This window comes from Patagioenas fasciata, chromosome 6, assembly GCF_037038585.1.
Source record: "Patagioenas fasciata isolate bPatFas1 chromosome 6, bPatFas1.hap1, whole genome shotgun sequence".
NCBI lineage: Eukaryota > Metazoa > Chordata > Aves > Columbiformes > Columbidae > Patagioenas > Patagioenas fasciata.
The window spans coordinates 38,943,630-38,961,663 of record NC_092525.1 but is presented as its reverse complement, the minus strand read 5'-3'; the positions used below and the strand labels follow the sequence as shown (position 1 = coordinate 38,961,663).

At 40.7% G+C, this 18,034-nt stretch overlaps 1 protein-coding gene across 1 annotated transcript in view; it reads right to left on the bottom strand.

The window, feature by feature from the left end:
• Nucleotides 1–18,034, bottom strand: part of HMCN1 (hemicentin 1) — a 186,131-nt gene that overhangs the window by 74,098 nt on the left and 93,999 nt on the right. Inside the window, exons 29-40 of the mRNA XM_065841673.2 lie at nucleotides 17,744–17,870; nucleotides 16,476–16,630; nucleotides 14,550–14,828; nucleotides 13,661–13,942; nucleotides 12,545–12,653; nucleotides 11,780–11,949; nucleotides 11,388–11,542; nucleotides 10,484–10,607; nucleotides 9,083–9,184; nucleotides 6,776–6,952; nucleotides 4,193–4,344; nucleotides 3,304–3,427 (exon numbers count right to left, since the gene is read on the bottom strand). Coding sequence (XP_065697745.2) covers nucleotides 3,304–3,427; nucleotides 4,193–4,344; nucleotides 6,776–6,952; nucleotides 9,083–9,184; nucleotides 10,484–10,607; nucleotides 11,388–11,542; nucleotides 11,780–11,949; nucleotides 12,545–12,653; nucleotides 13,661–13,942; nucleotides 14,550–14,828; nucleotides 16,476–16,630; nucleotides 17,744–17,870 — 1,956 coding nt within the window. The remainder of the gene's footprint in view (nucleotides 1–3,303; nucleotides 3,428–4,192; nucleotides 4,345–6,775; nucleotides 6,953–9,082; nucleotides 9,185–10,483; nucleotides 10,608–11,387; nucleotides 11,543–11,779; nucleotides 11,950–12,544; nucleotides 12,654–13,660; nucleotides 13,943–14,549; nucleotides 14,829–16,475; nucleotides 16,631–17,743; nucleotides 17,871–18,034) is intronic.

Sequence of the window (18,034 nt, the reverse complement as noted above, 5' to 3'; positions counted from 1 at the left end):
GCATCAGAATAATTCTGTTACTTACAGAACATCCTCTACACAAGATACACGCTAGCGAGATAACAGCTACAGAGAAATCACGTAGATAAGCCAAGACTAGCAGAAAAATACTTGAAATACAGCTAGAAAGGAAAATCACCAGTATATAAAGAATGGTTAAGTACATTCCCGCTAAAAAGAAAAAGAGGTGACAAGTTATTATCTCACAAGATAATAATCAGAGCCAGAAGCTGAAAATGTCTTACCCTGTTGCAGCCAGTGCCAAGATGGATACTTGGCTTTAAGGACAGCTCTGGCTTTAAGAGGAATTTTGTCCAGAGATGGCCAAATACAGAAGACAGAATGAGAACTTATACGCTTGCAGCCAAGTGAATGGGTTAATGACTTCATCATCAAGTCATAATCTACAATTACTTTATTATCTATCTGTTTTGTGCGGTATCTGCTTGCTAATTACTGCAATCGTTGGCAGTGAACACTATATTGAGATTTTTACTACAGTTTCAGTGATGACCTCGTTATTACATGATTACATCCAAATTACAGGGTAGCAGAATCAGCTTTTGGATTGAAAGTTTTCTGTGTAGAAGAAAAAATAATGCTTTTGGATATTTAAACTGAAGCCCATTAGGTGTTCTTGAATGTCAATATTTAAGAAAACACATTTTTTCCCTATTTTTCAAGTTATTTGTGTTTCCACAGTCAGAGAAACAAAGCAACTGAGAACTAAAAGCTGGAATACAGCAAGTAAGCAATTTTCCATGGGGAAAGTGTTTGTGGCATATATGTCATTAAATCTTCAAATCAAGTCATAGGGGTTCCCTTGCCTTTCTTGTCATTTAAAACCAAAGTACGTGCGTTGTAAACTCTTGACATTCATGCAACGTGAGACCTGCAATTAAAAGATTTACAAAATCAAAACTCTCCCAGCAAGATTTACATTAGTTACATGTAGCCAGGGGAATTTTTTGCTTGTTGTGTATTAAGACTGCTCAGTTTGCCCCAAAAAAGTTGATTGGGGCCAAATATGAGAACCTTTATTATCACATTTCCTTTGCTTCTTAGTTTTGCAATCCATGACTCCAGAGCTGTATGTCTGATTGCACAAAACATGGGGGTAAGGGCAAGGGAAGCAGTGGGACCGTCTGTGAGAAATATTCTGGGCTTCACTCTGAACAAAGATACTGAATTAATTAGCACATGTGAGATTATAAAAGGTCCCAAAGTGGTACTCAGTAAACCAGCAATACAGTACTCAAGATGTCCTGAAAAATAACATCAACAATAAAGCTTTGTTTTTCTTGCACAGGAAGCACTAAGCAGAGCAGCTGATTTCACAGTTTGGAAATAATTTAGGGAAAAGTCTGGTCTCTGTGGATAAGAAATACAGTAACTGGAAAAAAAATCTGTTTATCTTACTTGCTTTGTAGAATTCACAAAGGCCCAGATTCTTTACAAGTGCTATGGAACTGAAAAATGGAAGCTGATCCATTACTAAAGAAGGCAAAGTTTTTTCCCAAATACTTTTCCACCGATTACATTTCCTCTCAGCTAAATTAATTTAAATGAGTTCAAAAGGAAAATCAGTTCATGAAACAGAGAGAGACAGACACTAAAGCATTTGTTTCTGAAGGACCAAGGTTGAAAACTCATGTAATTATGCTCATGGTAACTATATGTTACCCAGATTGTTACAGCTCCTATACTGGCTCAGCGCACTGCACATTTTTAACCATCTCAGCTCCAACTGCTCTCCAAATTATTTCTTCCTGTAACTTCCTAATTTGATTACTCATATGGGGCAAGTCCTAAGAGTAATGTTACTTTTTGGGACAGCCTCCCTCAAGATGACCCTGCAGCCGAGCTCAACCCTGGCCAGCTCTTCATACAGCCGTAATTTTAAACATACACCACTTCTAACTAATTCTTTTCATCTAGCTAAAATGGACAGAGGTTCCAGAAAATAAAAGAGAAGTATTAAATACATCTGTGCCACTTGTGTGGTTATGTATACATACATACCTGTCCTCAAACTCCAAAAGGGACATCGATATTCCTTGCTCAACATAAAACGTGCCAGCCCACGTTAACCTCGAGCGTTCCTGCCCCACCAGTACCAACTGCCTGAACTGTCCCTTACGCATGCAAAAGCAGCCGTGACTCGAGTCACGAATAGCCCAACCACCCTGCATTTGCAAGGAAGTCAACTCTGAAAGCCAAACTCAAAACCTGGCCAGCTGTCCCTATTCACCTTAGAAAACATCCAGATATCTAATGTCTCTTGGAAGATTTTCCAGCCTTCTGCTGGGGGTTGCTGTAATGCTGGAGCCTGGCAGAGCCAAGGCACCTCTCTCTGCACTGACCTACTGAAAACAGAGGTAAAACCACAAAAGGTTCTTCAATTCCAAACCCCTCTCTCCAAATCTGGTACCATAAGATTTCAAAAACAAACAGGAGATGGTTGTTCATCCTCATTTCACTGGTGTACAGAACCACTCAGCTGTCCAGGGAAACTTGAAACTTTCTAAAGTCAAATTCTCTGGCATTGCTCCCATGTCACGCTCCTTGATACCTGCGCACCACTAATGATCTCTAAGAGCACCATATGAAGACTCATGTTACACAAGTTACAGAATATCAGGATGAAGCTCATACAAGTTGCAATACATCAGCAGGAAGGATGAAGTTCAGGCAAGACGACTTCAGAATTAACTTACTGATTTAATAGGGAAAACTGACAAAGTACAAGAGAGAGATTTCCTACTTCTGGAAAGAGAAAAAGTTAACTGCTTGGGCTCAATACACTGTCAATGTTAGGACTAAAAAAGTCACCACCATTTGGGCAGGCAGAGTAAGGCTTAAAAACAGCACAGAAACTCAAGAGCTGAATGATAAACTCACCTTGACTCATTTTGGTTCAATAAACACAACTCAGCTCTGGCCCCAATCATATATTTTGCCTGTGGGATCTACATTTTTTTTTTACACAAATGCATATTTTCTGCTACCATTTTAAAATGAGCCTTTATGTATTAAACTTATAAATTCACTGTTGCAGCTACAGTTCTTCAAGGATACCCAGAAGAACATACATATATACATACTTTAATACATGTGCACGTATATGTTTTTTTATTTTTACTTACATACACAAACACCCCTCCTCATCACTTTTCCTTCCATTAAGGGTTGGAACCATTTATGTCCAATGCTGCTGAAGGTCTTGGCCATGGTGTGTTTAATTAAAGCTCCAGGAACAGTTCTCACGACCAAAAAAAATAGAGAGTTGTCATAAAATCTCACCATAAACTCTGAGATCGATATCTCTTTGGCTCTCGCCTGCAGCATTCACAGCAACGCAAGTGTATTTTCCTGTGTCGCTGATCTGAGCGCTAGTCAAGGCCAAGACTCGGCCCCCTGACAGAACCTGCAATAGAAGCACGACATGTTCAGGATACATGCCTCAAAGTAAAGCACAAGCAGAGAGAACTATTATGTTTCATTTCAAAATGAAATACTTGTTTTGCCACTGCTTCCCACCTTCTCCTGGTTCCCTGCACTTTGCTCTGCAGCCTGTTGTTCTCTTTCAGTCGAGAACTGCAGAAACCCAAGTCCAACTTCGCACAAGTCTGTAGGGAACCCCTGGCATTCGTAAGTCTTTGCAGGACCTTGGATATTCCTCCCTCTTACCAGCTTCAAACATTCTGTCACACCTTCTCTCTGTGCCTGGATTTGTCCCCACAGTACACAAATCGCCCCTCTTTTCTTCCAGATCTTAATTTTAAGTTTTCAAAAAGCTTCTTTTAAGTCAGAAATATCTCCTTACATCACGGGTCTTGTTTTTTTTTCTGAGTTACTATTTTATGGAATGAGATTCTACACATTCTTGAGCTCTACAGATCTCTTCAGCATAAGAGTACGGTCCAATTTCCTTTTCTTGCCAGGAAGTGAAAAATTTGATGACGCAAACTCTTAGTGTGTAATCAGTTGAAAGGACCAACTTATTTCAATATATCAGTATCTTTTACTTCACATAGTACTGGAGCTAAACTCACACCAATAACCTAGAGCAAAAGGCCCTATAGTCCCATTCCAAAACCTCTCGTTTACTCTGTTCCATTAAACGACACCAGTTTAAAAGTCTCTTGCCACAAGAGGAAGCAGTACAGACAGCAGGATGTGACCCCAGTACCTGCAGGCCGTCGCTAAAGCTGGAAACGGGGCTACCGTCTTTTAGCCACGTCAGAATAGGCGCGGGGATGCCCCTCGCTTCACACTCCAGTCGCACCAGATTATTCACCACCACCGTCACCATGTCACCGCTGCCCGAGATTGATGGTGGGACTGAAAGAAAAAGAAAACAGAGCTGAAACAGCTACACAGAGTACTGATGACAACGAAATTAAACGCGCCACTTACTTTTGGATGTTATTTCTCTTTCTGTTGGAAAGATTTCGTGTGTTACTCCTACTGAACTCTTGTCATTGGTTTGCTCTGTGCCAAATCCCGCTCTTTCTTTGCACAAGTAGCCAGAGAACTTCAATGGAACTACTGTGAGCAAGGTAAGCAGGACTGGGAACCCAGCCCAAAGGACAGCTGCAGAACCCAGGAACCAGAACATTATGCAGAAAATACTCCCTCAAAACTTTTATAATATTCCCTTTAAAACTTGTGAAAGGCATTAAGAGTGGTGGGGATTAAAGAAAGAAATTTATCATATAAACTGCATAAAGCAAATCCATACGTGGAGTAATAAATTGGCCTTGCAGAGCATATGTGAACATTTACTAGATTAGACTGTATAACATCTGCCTGTCCGATGATTAAAAACATCTTCATGGAACATCTCAAAACACTTACTGTAGGTATACAATCTAGCAAATTTCGTAGAGCTATGTTAAAAAGGGAGACGAAGTATTAAAAAAGGGAGAAGTTTCATTTATCAGAAGAATAAGAACAATTCTATTTGCTCCTAACACTAATAACTTAGTCATAAAGCTCTACAGTCAGTATCAGTACAAAACTTAACACTTTGAGCCTCTCCTAGAAGGATGAGAATGGTGTGATCTACTCACATGTATCCTATGGGAGAAAACATAGATGTATAAAACTGTGTACAGAAAATAGGATTCGTTAATAAATTTAGCAACCTCTAACAGCCCGTAACTCAGGCCACCTACTCTTAGATAAATGCCAGTAACAGCAGAAATAGCACAAAAAAAAGAAAGCGTGACTTTATAATCTTTTTTACCCCCTACACAAGCACACAGTTCTCCTATTTCAATACAATAACATACATTGTTCTTAGATGCCTGAAAAAGTTACAGTGGTGAGAAAGAAGTGGAAAAATCTTGATACAATGAAATCATATGAATTACTAAACTGGAATTCAACCTGCTTCCTTCAGTAGGTCTGCCTAGTTCCATTTCATGTTAAGTCTGCAGCATCAAGCCCTGTTTTTAAGGCAAAACTGATCAGATCATTTCCACTGTAGCTACTGCATCCACAACATTATCAGCAGCCAAAGTTGTTGAATAGGACCAGTGATTGACCAACATAGATGCCAACGGCCTTACAGAAACTGAGAGCAGGGTTTCAGTAATACTACCCTAACTTTCTGTTCTTCTTTCTGTTCTTCACACTTTAACCTGTTCTTGTTTCCACTATTGAGAAGGGAAAAAATCAACTTTTCTCAAACTCATAAACTCTTAATAAATTGATGCTAAATCTGTTTATGGTAAATTCAAAAAGCACTCCATTGTAAGCCTGGCATGACACAAGTTGAATTAAGCAGGTTCCTGGATAGGTGTTTTAGTTTCCTTTGATGCGATTAGTCCTGGTTGCAACTGCATGTGTTCTGTTCTGGAAGGGGAACCAATTTTAGGTGTCTAAGTCAGAAAGTATTAGTTCCCTAGGAAACTCCAGATATATCTGCTGAAATTCCACCACCCATAAAAGATATACTTAGGAGTTATTTTTCATTTTTTGGTTTAACCAGAATAATGACCTTGGCGTAAATATTTCCTGCAAATTAATCACTGGGTGGGGTTAATTGTCTTTGACCACGTCTTGAGCCATCAGTTTTTCCCTTGATGGTCATTAATTCCCTGGAAATGTACTGCCCCACTCATTATTTGTTAATTAACGTTAATAGGAACCACATACTCTGCGTGCATCTCTGCTGGGGACACTGTGCCAAATTTTGGCTGCAGTTTTGCATGGAAGACTCCCACAGAAAAGCAGCTAAATGAATATGCATGTATCAATGATAAGAAGAAGCAGCCCCATCCAAAAGCCACTGAAATCGGTGGAAAAGCTCCAATTTGGCTTTGGATCAGGTCTCTCATGTCTGCAAACACTCACACTTCCACTTCATCTTATTAGACACAGGACATTTGTCTTTAAAACTCTGAAAGAGCATTTGATCTGTGTCCTTTCTTTATCCACTGTGAGCTTTAGAGTCATCTACAACAAAACCCAGCAACTGCGAGGTCAAGTTGCTGAAGTGATAACTTAAATCCCTCTTCCACAAATCTGGTGTCTCTGCGCATTCTTCCTAGAACTGACCTGCCTTACCACACCTTCCTAATTCAAAACACATATTCTAATGTCGCTGAAAACCAAACAAAGTGAATTTTCTTCCCTCTGGCCCCTGCTGTATCTCTTCCAGTATGATGGTGTGATGAGCAACGATCAGTCTGCTAAGCAGGCTTGAAACCTGAAAAGAGGAAAGCTGGTGCATGTAGGTGTATTTTGTAAGTTTTAAAATACTTACCGTGAACCTGAAGACTGTAAAACAACTCGGCTGTGCCCGCTGCATTGACAGCCACGCACTTATAAATGCCGGTGTCGGAGATCTGAGCCCCCTCAATGTGCAGAACCTGCCCTCGGTTCAGAAAAGCGGCGCTGGCAGCCCTGGTAAGGGGCCGATCGTCCTTGTACCACGCGATAGCTGGAAAATAAAAGGAAATATGGAGAAGTTGCCCAAAATACCCCCATTACAAGCAAAGCAACCAGTCAGTCTTCAAACTTTCCATCGAAGCTTTCAGATACACACCATTTACAAACCAATATCAATATTAATTGTGATTAATAACAATTAAAACGTAACTCAAAAGATGAGGAAATCGGTAACATTTATGCCAAATACTGACTTTGCCTAGAGAATTCATCAGCAAACTTTGACACCATCATCCGCGCACATGATGTATTTATGAAAAAAAATGCTCTGAACTTAGAACATTATCGCACAAAGCATACTTATAGGGATTTACTCATCTCATACCAAGGTCAAGAGCAGCTGTTTAAAAAGACATAATAATATGAAATACATAATTTTTTCACCTTTAACCTAAAGTATTACTACGTTACAGTGGACCACCTGAGGAAGTGTATAGAATCAAAACCCAAGCAATGACACCAAAGTTCAGCTGGCAGGCTGAAAAACTGAAAATGAAGCCCAGAAAACTGGTACTACACCAAAGGGAAATGTTATGGGAACTTGATCAACAAAATCCAAGGACTTTTTTGCATCTCAGCCAAAAGATGGCACCCTCCATCAACAGAACGTGGAACTGATGTTGTACGGGCATCACTTCAGCGTTCACTTGGATGAAACTGAGATACTTACTGAATTAGCTTTCATAGCACCCAAGATTTCTGTGAAAGACCCACATTCAAGAAGCATCTGGCCTGACCGCTGCACACAAGCTTCCTTCTTCTTCAGTGTCACGTTGCGCTATCACTTTTCTTTGCTAATGTCATATCTACATTAGTATATAGCATCACATCATACCTCAAAAGAGGTAAACGAATTGGTTTTATTGTATAAATCATCTGAGCATCATTTTAATTGTTTGTCCTAAAATAATGGGCAATTTGATAAGACAAGAGAGTGCAAAATGGATACAAAATCCTAATGTTTTCATCTAATTTTACATATACACCCAACAATTCCAAATTTTGCTTTATACAAATATAAATTATTCTAGAAAATAATGCTTTGCTGCGAACTAATTCTTGAAAAGGTAGAGAAGGTGAACCTGGATGCTCACCTGAAATTTAGTAACATCATTCTTCTAAAAATGGGGCTATCATCAGCACAAGAATAATGTGCTCTACTAGATATATTAGTTATACATTATTCCTCAGTTTTGCTGTACAATAATTGATGTAGAAAATTATTCTCACATTAACATGGTATTTTTATATTGCATCAGAAGAAGGTGGGAACAAAAAACACACACTGGAAAAAAGGAAATAAATTTTTATCTGCATATCTTGACAGCAGAAAGAAAAAAAGATTGACTGTAAAAAAAGATCTAATCCAAAAATCTGAGCGCTGAAAGAACCCCAGCAATGAAGTAACCAAAATCCAGATCGCTTTCGACTTTTTTCCAGGCCAGAAACTATTCAAAAGACCCATTGGTCTAAACAGGAGCCAAATTCTTTCAGATTGTGAGTTGACAAAATGTGTGGAAAATAAAATACAAACAGACACACACAGTCTAGTTTCCAAAGCTTAGAATATAATGAGAACCCATAAATTCATCAGTTGAATTTCTCATCGGGGCAAGCCACAGAAAGCACTGTACACACACAGAAAATCCACTCATTCTCACAGGCAAAAGGCCCAGATCAAACAAAGAACCTCCTGCGACTTTCCCTAGACTTGAGATAAGGCCCTAGACATGGCCACAGCCCACAGGCACCCTCAATACACCGGCTATTGTTTGAATCCTGCCCTACGCTATAAATATTGCCCTAGCGGGGAAAAAGAGTGTGGGTGTTTAAAGCTGATTTAGTATTCTTGTCTATGGACAGGGCATCACTGCACGTGCAAGGGAGTAGATTATCTTTGTGGTTTCAATTCATTTAATTAAAAACTGCGGGGATCAGAATTCCTCAAGTCTTGGTCTACACCAGTTCATATATTGACATTTCCCGTTATACAGAGCATTAAATAGTTTAAAAAAGACAGAATTAACTCCACATGCAGAACATCCACTATTTTCAAAAGACATATAAAAGTGAAACGCCTGGATCAGCTCTGCTTCAGGTTCTCCCAGGTGCGTGTGCATACCTGGCAGCGGGTTCCCAGACGCTCTGCATTCAAGATGGATCGGATTATTCACCACCACGGTTTCATTTAACATTTTCCCCGCATCTTCCAGACTGGGTGGTTCTGGGAAAAGACAAAGGCATCAGGTTTTCATTAGTTCAGCCATCCAGCTAGCAGAACATCCAGTAATCTGCCCTCTGAGAAACTTTGGACAAGGGATTGCACAAGCTTCAGCTAACTGCTGGAGAACCAAGGGATTTCTCAAGAAAGTTCGTGTTTGAAATGGGAATACTCTTTAATTATATAACCTCATTAGTGTCAAGAGGAATAAAACATTATTTTTACTACTCTTTGTCAGGAAAAATGGCTCTTAAAATGGACTTGCAGGAAATGGGTGTACAATACAGAGCTACCACGGCAAGCTCATCCCGCTTGTACTGGTAACATTAAACTGAATGTTGTACACAGCTTTGACAAAGCAAGACTCTTTGACTTACTACAGTCTACAAATCTGTAAAACGACAGAAGCACCAGATAATTACACTTCAAACATAAAGACTGAGAACAAAAGAGGTATTTATGAGCATGGGGCTGACACTAAAATTAACTATGATGCAATTATCACAGTATAGGTGAGTGTGGTTTCTCTTTCCAAGTCTCCTCTATGAAGATACTGCAATCTGTGTGCCTTCCGGTTTAACATCTTCCAGTTTCTGACTTGGTTTGACAATAAAATCAACATAATCATACTCATCATGAGCATTTTGCCACAGTCCATTCCCGCATCTCCTGTATCCTTTGAAGATTGGGTCACAACAGGAATGCACAATACTTTGTGACCACTTCTGAGGCAAATATATGAAAATCATGGTGAGAGCATTCATTAAATTCACATGCAAACAACAGATTCTCAGGCTTCCCTGATTCCTTTTACATTGGTTTCAGCTGCAAACCAAAATTTCTATTAAACTGTCTGAAAAATCACCTCGTAAGTGACTGTTTCTTGCTCAGAAAAGTAATTCCTGTAAAATTTCTGCCTTCCAAGGTCATGGGGAGTACTGTTATCCCCAGAAGACCTGGAACAAATTAATAATGCCCATGGTGATACATCATGTCTTAATTCAGAAGAGCAGTGGGTTAGTGGCAACGCTTTTGGCTTCTTGCGAACCTCTGAAGAGATCACTGGAAAGGTGCGCTCCTTTCTGCGGCCTGCAGCACCACGTGAGGAAGGCTAAATCCCGAGAAAGACAGCTTTGGCCCTGAGTTCTTACTAATAGAGTGGGATAAGGAAAGAAAACTGAAAGATGGATGTGCAGAGACAACAAAAATGCCAGAGCTTAAAAGAGAAAGGAATACGGATGTCAAAAAGCTGCCTTCAAACAGCCACTTTTAGCTTCTAAGGAGAGGCAGAAAAGTCATTACCATGCACATGAAGCCGAACGTGCTGTTGGGCTTCTCCTGCAGCATTTGTTGCCACACAAGTGTACCGGCCAGCATCTTCGAGCAGGGCCTTGACAACCTGCAGAATACGGCCTGAAGACTCCAGCTGTACCAAAACAGAGAGCAGGGAACCACTTTACACAACCATCCCAGGCAGAGCCGCTGAGCGTCATGGCAAAGCAAATGTTTTATGCTGAATACAGCCACAGCCTCATCTTTCTTCTAACCTGGGGCTACTACTCATGCAAGAGGTGTCTTGATAGTTCAGAGACTTCAGAGCTCCTGGGACATCAGGATTATTAGGTGTAGAGCAGTGAGGAGACCTAGATGGCAGAGGGGCAGGCAAGCAAGGTGAAGAGGAGGCTGTAGGCAGAGAGCTGCCGCTGGCAAGATGTCAAAAATTGCTCCAGCCTAAAGTACATCAAAGCCACTACAAGCGTTCGATCCCCCCGGAGCATGCAAGCACTGGGAAGGGCTGTTCATGGAAAGTCAGAATCTCACAGTGAGAAGGGAATGTATAAGTAGGTGCTGCAACAGCAGTGATTATAGAAAAACTCATCTAAACCCGCCTCACAGTGACACCTGGGTAGAGCCACCTTGTGACTGGCAGATAACCATACCTTGGAGGTTAAAGTACAACTGAAAGGAGCCGGTTGCTGAATTTACAGTCATGGACTCTTCAGATTAGGTGTCTAATGGGATTCAGTCTACTGAGCACTGTTATTTGATCTGAAATACTGTCCTATTCAGGTAAAAAGCCCATCGCTCTCCAGGATGGATCTTTATATCACAGCAGGAGGGAAGTAAAAGGAAAAGAAGCGCTAACATGTACAGTATATCGTAACTATCTTTCATTATTTAGATCCCATAAGAGAGTAGTTCTTACTCTTATATTTCCTCTGGCTGTATTTACTGGTTGACCATCTTTTAACCAGGTGATGGAAGGGCTGGGAATGCCGCTGGCTACACACTGCAGTGTCACAGGCTTGGATATCACAACAGCTCTCTCAGAAGTCCCTGCTGATTTGATGGTTGGAGGAACTGCAAGAAGCACCAGAAACAAAAATGAAGTATCATTTGAACATATACATCTCAGCATATAGAAGCAATATTCCACAGGTAAGAGCAGCTCCACTTCTGTTTCACATACTTTCATGCCCAGTTTTTCAACCCACTAATACAAATAAACCTCTACAGAAAATCTGAGTATGTTCTTGTCAGCAATTTAAAATAAAGGCAGTCTGCTGCTTCCCCCACCCCACTCCAGGAGTAACATACCATGCACAGTAACATCAAATTCTCTTTCATGTTCTCCTGCCTTATTTGCAGCCACACATTTATAGCGGCCAGTGTCTGACACTTGAGCTCGAGAGATGAGAAGTTTTTGTCCATTGAATAAGATCTTACGTCCAGCTCCCTCTTCAACTGGTTGACCATCTTTCAACCACCTACCAAAAAGAAAGTACAGTCTAAGATCTCTATTTAAGTAAGATCAACAACACTCCTGAAATATGCACAATTCTATTAAACTAAATGTCCTGGTTATTCTATTTGCATTTCTAGGAAGGTTTGGAGATGTCTGGTAGTATTCTGCTTCTCTGAGTGGCACAGACTGAAATGGTTTATTAGGAGAAGGGAACACAGGGGAATGGGCTCTAAAGAAGTCAGAAAGGTGACAGCTAGGAAGCCACAGTGAAAGCAGCTGCCACCAGCAGAGGCAGACAGAAATCTCTAAAGCAAAAACAATCATTGGTGGCAGATGAAAAGTGCACAGCTCCCTTACCAAGGGAACAACAGTTGTCAGCTCTCGTTATCTATTCTAATTTCCAGGACACGCATATTGGCACAACATACCAACTCACTTTAAAACAAAACCCTGACATGCGTGTGCTCGATGGTTTCTTCGGTAGAGCCAGGAGTGTGTCCTCCACGCGTTAACTATCACTAAATAACATGGGCACTTCACAAAGACTACCTCCAAGCTCACCTCAGCAAGCATCAGGTTATTGTTATTTTTTTCTACCATCATAGCAATCCCCTTACGTGATAGTTGGTGAAGGAACCCCTGTTGCTGAACAATCCAACTCCAAAGGGCTCTGGAGGATCACAATGTAGTCCAAGAGCTCATCCCCACCTTCCACGAGCGGTGGGACTGTAAGACAGCAAAATCCATCAACAGAAACATTTAAGCATTTAGAGATGTCATAAAAGTCTATCTCAAATAGTAACGTTAAAAACTTTGGGACACTTCAGGACACATATAGATTTGCAGTTCATCATCGTTCCTTCTTCAAGAGAAACACCTCCCCAATGATATTATGTGGATTCAAATTACTCTCCTCACTCTTTTTTAATTGCTTTTTGGTGGGTTTTTTTTGTTGTTGTTGTTATTTTTTTTTTCAGATTCTATCCGAACAACCTTGTGAACAAGGAGGGGCGGGGGAAACTTTTAGCATGCTCTGTGAGCAGAAGGAATAAACAAAGGTGCCGAGGAGCCTCTGCTGGGTCCTCTTCATCCTGTCTGGTTCTCTTGCAGGGGCAGGTGGGCTGTGAGATACACCTGGAGAGGCACAACAAATGTTCTACATCTATGTGCAATAGAATGCAATGTTCTACAAGAGGGTAGTTCAAAACCTAAAAATCAAGCCTCGGAAGTTGTAAATACAGCCTTCCATGTCAAGAGAATGGGATTAGCATTTGTACAAGTCATTTACCTAGAGCTGTTCAGAAAGGGCTGCTGAGATGCAGACCATGGTAAAGGTTTCAATGGAAAAAGAAAACATATTTTTCAATAAAAGGCTACAAACTGCACAATACAACTCATTCCAAGAAAGGTGTTCTCCCCCAGTAATATTTTTAATTGATATCTTTCATTTTTATCATTTTCTTCTATGAAGGCGAGATCGAAGAATTTTAAACGTTACTGAGAATAATATTTACCTATCACATGCACAAAAATTCTTCAAAAAACAAACCTGAAAGTTTGAGTCTTCAAGCTGTCCTGTAAACCTGGACCGAAAAAGTGTGCAGTGCCCAGGTTTAACTATATATGTAGCTTGACTAACGTGTATTTCATATAACGATATAAAGCAAAAATTAAAAACCAGGCTTTATTAGGTTTGCAGAAATCTGGTAAATCTAGTTCTGTTGCTCACATACCTAAGATTTCAACGTCGTATTTGATTTCTTGCTCTCCAGCTACACTTGTGGCCACACACAAATACTGGCCCTGGTCAGCCTCAGCAGCGTTCAGGATCTCCAGCTTCTTCCCACCAGAGCTGACGCGGAGCTTGTCGCTCACTTCCACGGGCACGCCATCCTTTAGCCAGGTCAGGAGAGGCGGGGGGTTACCAGCAGCTTTACACTCCAACGTCAGTGAATTGCCAGCAACCACCTGCCTGTTCTGGGCTCCGTCAGCATCGCCCTCAATTACTGGAGGAACTGTAGGAAGGGAAAAATATATTGTGAGTGATTAATTCTGTAGCCAGAAAATGTATTAAGAGCAAATGGGTTAGTTCCTCCCCACCCACTTGGGCTCTATATGCTGTTATGTCACGCGCAATTTCATGTGAGAATTTGCTGCGGAGGCAAGCCAAGACAAAGGGGAAACAGAGAAGTCAAATGAAGCGGTTCAGTATTGACCATCAGTATGAAACAGTGGATCTGCAGGGCTTTGGGATGGAAGAACTAAACCTGAAGGTCTTCAAACAGTACATTAAAGATCCCACCTAGAGTGGTAATTTCAAGTAAGTGTTGTTCAGCACACACGTGTGACAAAGCGGAAGGATATACAGAGAATTAGTTTTGATACTTCACTACAGCGTGGTACCAAGGCCCATGAATTCAAGAGCTTTTTGAGAGCCACATAAAGCACGGGGTGTAAAGCTCCCTTCACACGGCCCTGCTAACACAGGCCACTCTTTAAACACAACCTCTGACTGGTGCCCATGCTCAACAGCCCTGCAAATACCTTCTGAAGGCAGAAAAGCTTTCAAAATGTACTTCCTGTAACATTGCAAATAACCAAGTTCAATAAACTCTTGCTTACCGTGGACATCCACATCATATATTTTCTCAGCAGCCCCAGCAGCGTTGGTAACGCGGCAAGTGTACTTCGCAGAATCTGAAACTTGCGCCCGAGGTATCTGCAGGAATTGTCCCCGATCCACATACAGAGCTTGGGGGCTGGAAATAATCGGGCGTCCCTCTTTGTACCACGTAATCGTAGGAACAGGGATTCCCTTGGTTTCGCATTCCAAATTTATAAGATTGTTAAGAAGCACCGATACCTCCGTGGTCATATTCCCTCCTTTAATACTAGGAGGAACTATTTCAAAACACAAAACAACAGTTTAAAATCTTAGTATACAAGTCTGTGCAGATTTAAATAGATTAAACATTAGAATGTTGGAAGAATAAAAGATTTTAGCTCGGTTGGCCTTCCAAGCCTCCCTGGTGTTTTTGCCTTTCTCTTCACCACGGTGAAGAGCGAGTAACCCCCGTTCACCTTGGGAGGTGCATCCTCCCAGCGAGGAACCTGCTATTGAAAATACCAAATGCATCCAAGAGCCTCTATGACCGGAGTGGGAACTGCTCCACACTCCAAACTTCTGAAGATGAAGTCACTTACTCTGAGACTAAATATGAGCTTAACAGTCTAGTTTTATGCTCCTATTTTTGAAACTTTTGGCCCATAGTCATTTCCCTTGCTCGCTAGGCAGCAGTACGCGGATTTTTCTAGCAAACAAGCTCTTGTGTAAATCAGCCAATATAAAGAGTTCGTAAATCTCTGTAGAAGTAATAAAAGCACAGTGCAATTGGCAACAGCTAAATTTATGACTGCTGGAAGTCCCAAACACATCTGGCAGACACATTAACTCCTCTGCCGCCAAACGTGCTCCGTATATCCTAAAATTCCACCGACTTCCACAGAGTGCCCATTTAAAGCCCCACCACAGAAATGCACAGCGAAGTGCCAGTGAATGGATCTACACCTATGAGACGGGCCTTGCAGACAATCAAATCAGGACTAAATATTTTCGTAATTAAATAACTTGTTTGCAAAAATATGCAAACCTTTAAAATATGCTGAAACACATGGAGTTCAAGGGTGAAGGAACTTTATCAGCAAATGCTTTCATCCACAGAGATGGGGAACAGTTTTAGCACGGTGTTTGGGGAAAATGTCAGAGCCCAAAGCAGGGCTGAAGAGCTAAAACAAAGAATGAACTAGCAAGGATTAGCACTGGGTTCCTCACTTAGTCCATGGGTTTCCATTTGTCCAGCCAGGAAGAATGAGAAATTTAAAACTAAAGAGATATTCTATTCTACTATTGCATGTTCTGAAGAACCTGAAGTAAGGTTTACTCATCCAAAAGTTGTGGGGGTTTTTATTCCTTTAATCTCACAACAGTTACAATCACCTGCAAGTCCTCACAGCATTTTCTTTGATCTCAATGGAATGAGATTCCCTGAGTGGTGTACAGGCGTATTTCTGTGCATGTGGTTGCTCCATGCTTCAGAAATGTTCCCGGCTAACGTTTACTCCTAGCACTAGTTTAAGGAAAATAAGACTATGAGTGTATTAAAATTAAAATCTTCTAAATCATTTTCTCCTCCCTAAGACAGATCAAAATAATGAAGTCAATGGGATAATAAAATAATTCAGTTGGAACTAATCAATAGCAAAATTTGAGAGTCTTTCAAGATTTTTGGCTTTCACAAATTAGAAACTAATAAAAAGCACATAAAATCCACTGAAAGGTCGAGCTTTCAAAGACTACATCCATACTTTACTTGATACGCATAAATGCTCAAAAAGATCGCTACATTGACACGAGTTAAGTTACGTTTGTACACAAATTTCGCAAGGTCAGAGCCTTAATTTATATTTGTTTGAGCATCTCCATTGAAAAAATAAAACTTAGGAGTAAAACTAAAGGATCTTCTTGGATCAGGCATTCTATAAACTCACCGTGGACGATCAGCTTGACCTCCTTGACTTGTTTGCCAGCAGCGTTGGTGGCACTGCACTGGTAACGACCTTTGTCAACCCTTCGAGCGCTCTTTATGTGTAGAACTTGATCTTTGTCCAGAAGCTCAACATTGGGATCACCCAAAAACAAGGGCCTGGAATAGAGATTATTTTGCTTCACAGAACTCTGACCCCATCCTTTCAACATTAATTTAAACTGACAATGATAAGAAGGGGTCCTTTAATGGCACTAATTGTACCATTGAAGAGTATCATTTAGCACTAGATAACCAGTATTATTCCGCAGAATCACTACAAAGTGACCAACTATTATAATTAACTTTATTCCTAGTTTTTAGAAGAAGCAAAACACAGAAGTACTTTACTCAGGTTGTCTGGGATGTCAGCATCAGAGCCAGAGTCCTACTCCTGATCTTAGTTTCTTTTTCTAATTACTTAGGTCATGACAGTCCTTTGCTGCTAACAAAATCTCTGCATTCACTAGATGAAAGTGTCAGCATATCAATAAAAAAACCCAATAAATTGTCACAGCAGAATATCTGTGAGTAATAGGCAACACCTACACCAAACTACATTGATAAACACTAACACTATTTAAAAGCACAGCCCACGTTGTTATTCAGCTAATATTTTAAGCCACCGGGAATTCTTCTCTTGGTGTGCTTTCCTGGAAGATGAGATGAAGAAGAGAAACATGCAGGCTATAAATGTTTTAAAACCTTGAACGTATATATGCAGAACTGCACAAGGCACTATCTAGAAAACCATTCGATATGGCTACTGTCTACCAATGAAAAATCATGTCAGCAAAACAACTGTATTTTAACTAATAATATGTTTAAATTCATGTGTAGTCTCATCTAAGTGTCCCTGCTCCAGCAGGGGCATTGGACTGGATGATCTTTTGAGGTCCCTTCCAATCCCTGACATTCTGTGTAATTCTGTGATTCTGTGTCAAAGAAATGGTTACATTTGTCTTGGTTCAAGTGTTGTCCAGCTTCAAATACTGTAAATCTGGTCCGCAAGTGCCTGTGTCAGCAATGAAACAGTTCACAAAGAAGAGCAGGATGCTATAATAACTTCTGATTAACGAATTCACCACTTCACAGCACCACCAATCTTATTCACTGCCAATAACTTCACACTAGGCAGTTAAAAGCTGAGCTTGCTGGCATAGTGCAGCTTCTTCCTTGACATTCCAGGAGGAATAACCTCAACACAACTCCCAAAAGCAATAATGTACTTACTTGCCGTCTTTGAACCAGTGAATGTCAGGAAAAGGAAAGCCGGTGGCTCTGCACTCCAGACTGATTTCCTGGTTGAGGATGACTGCCATTTCACCAGGGGTATCCGCACCCATTATACTTGGTGGAACTTTAAAAAAGACAAACATGACAAGAAGAACTGGTATTTAACCGGGAAGGGATGAAACTAGGAGAAAAGCAGCGGCGGATTATGCTACTCCCTTGAAACCACTAGTTTTCACTGCAAAGCGACTCCTGTGAGATCACAACATCATTTCCACCAGGACAAGTACT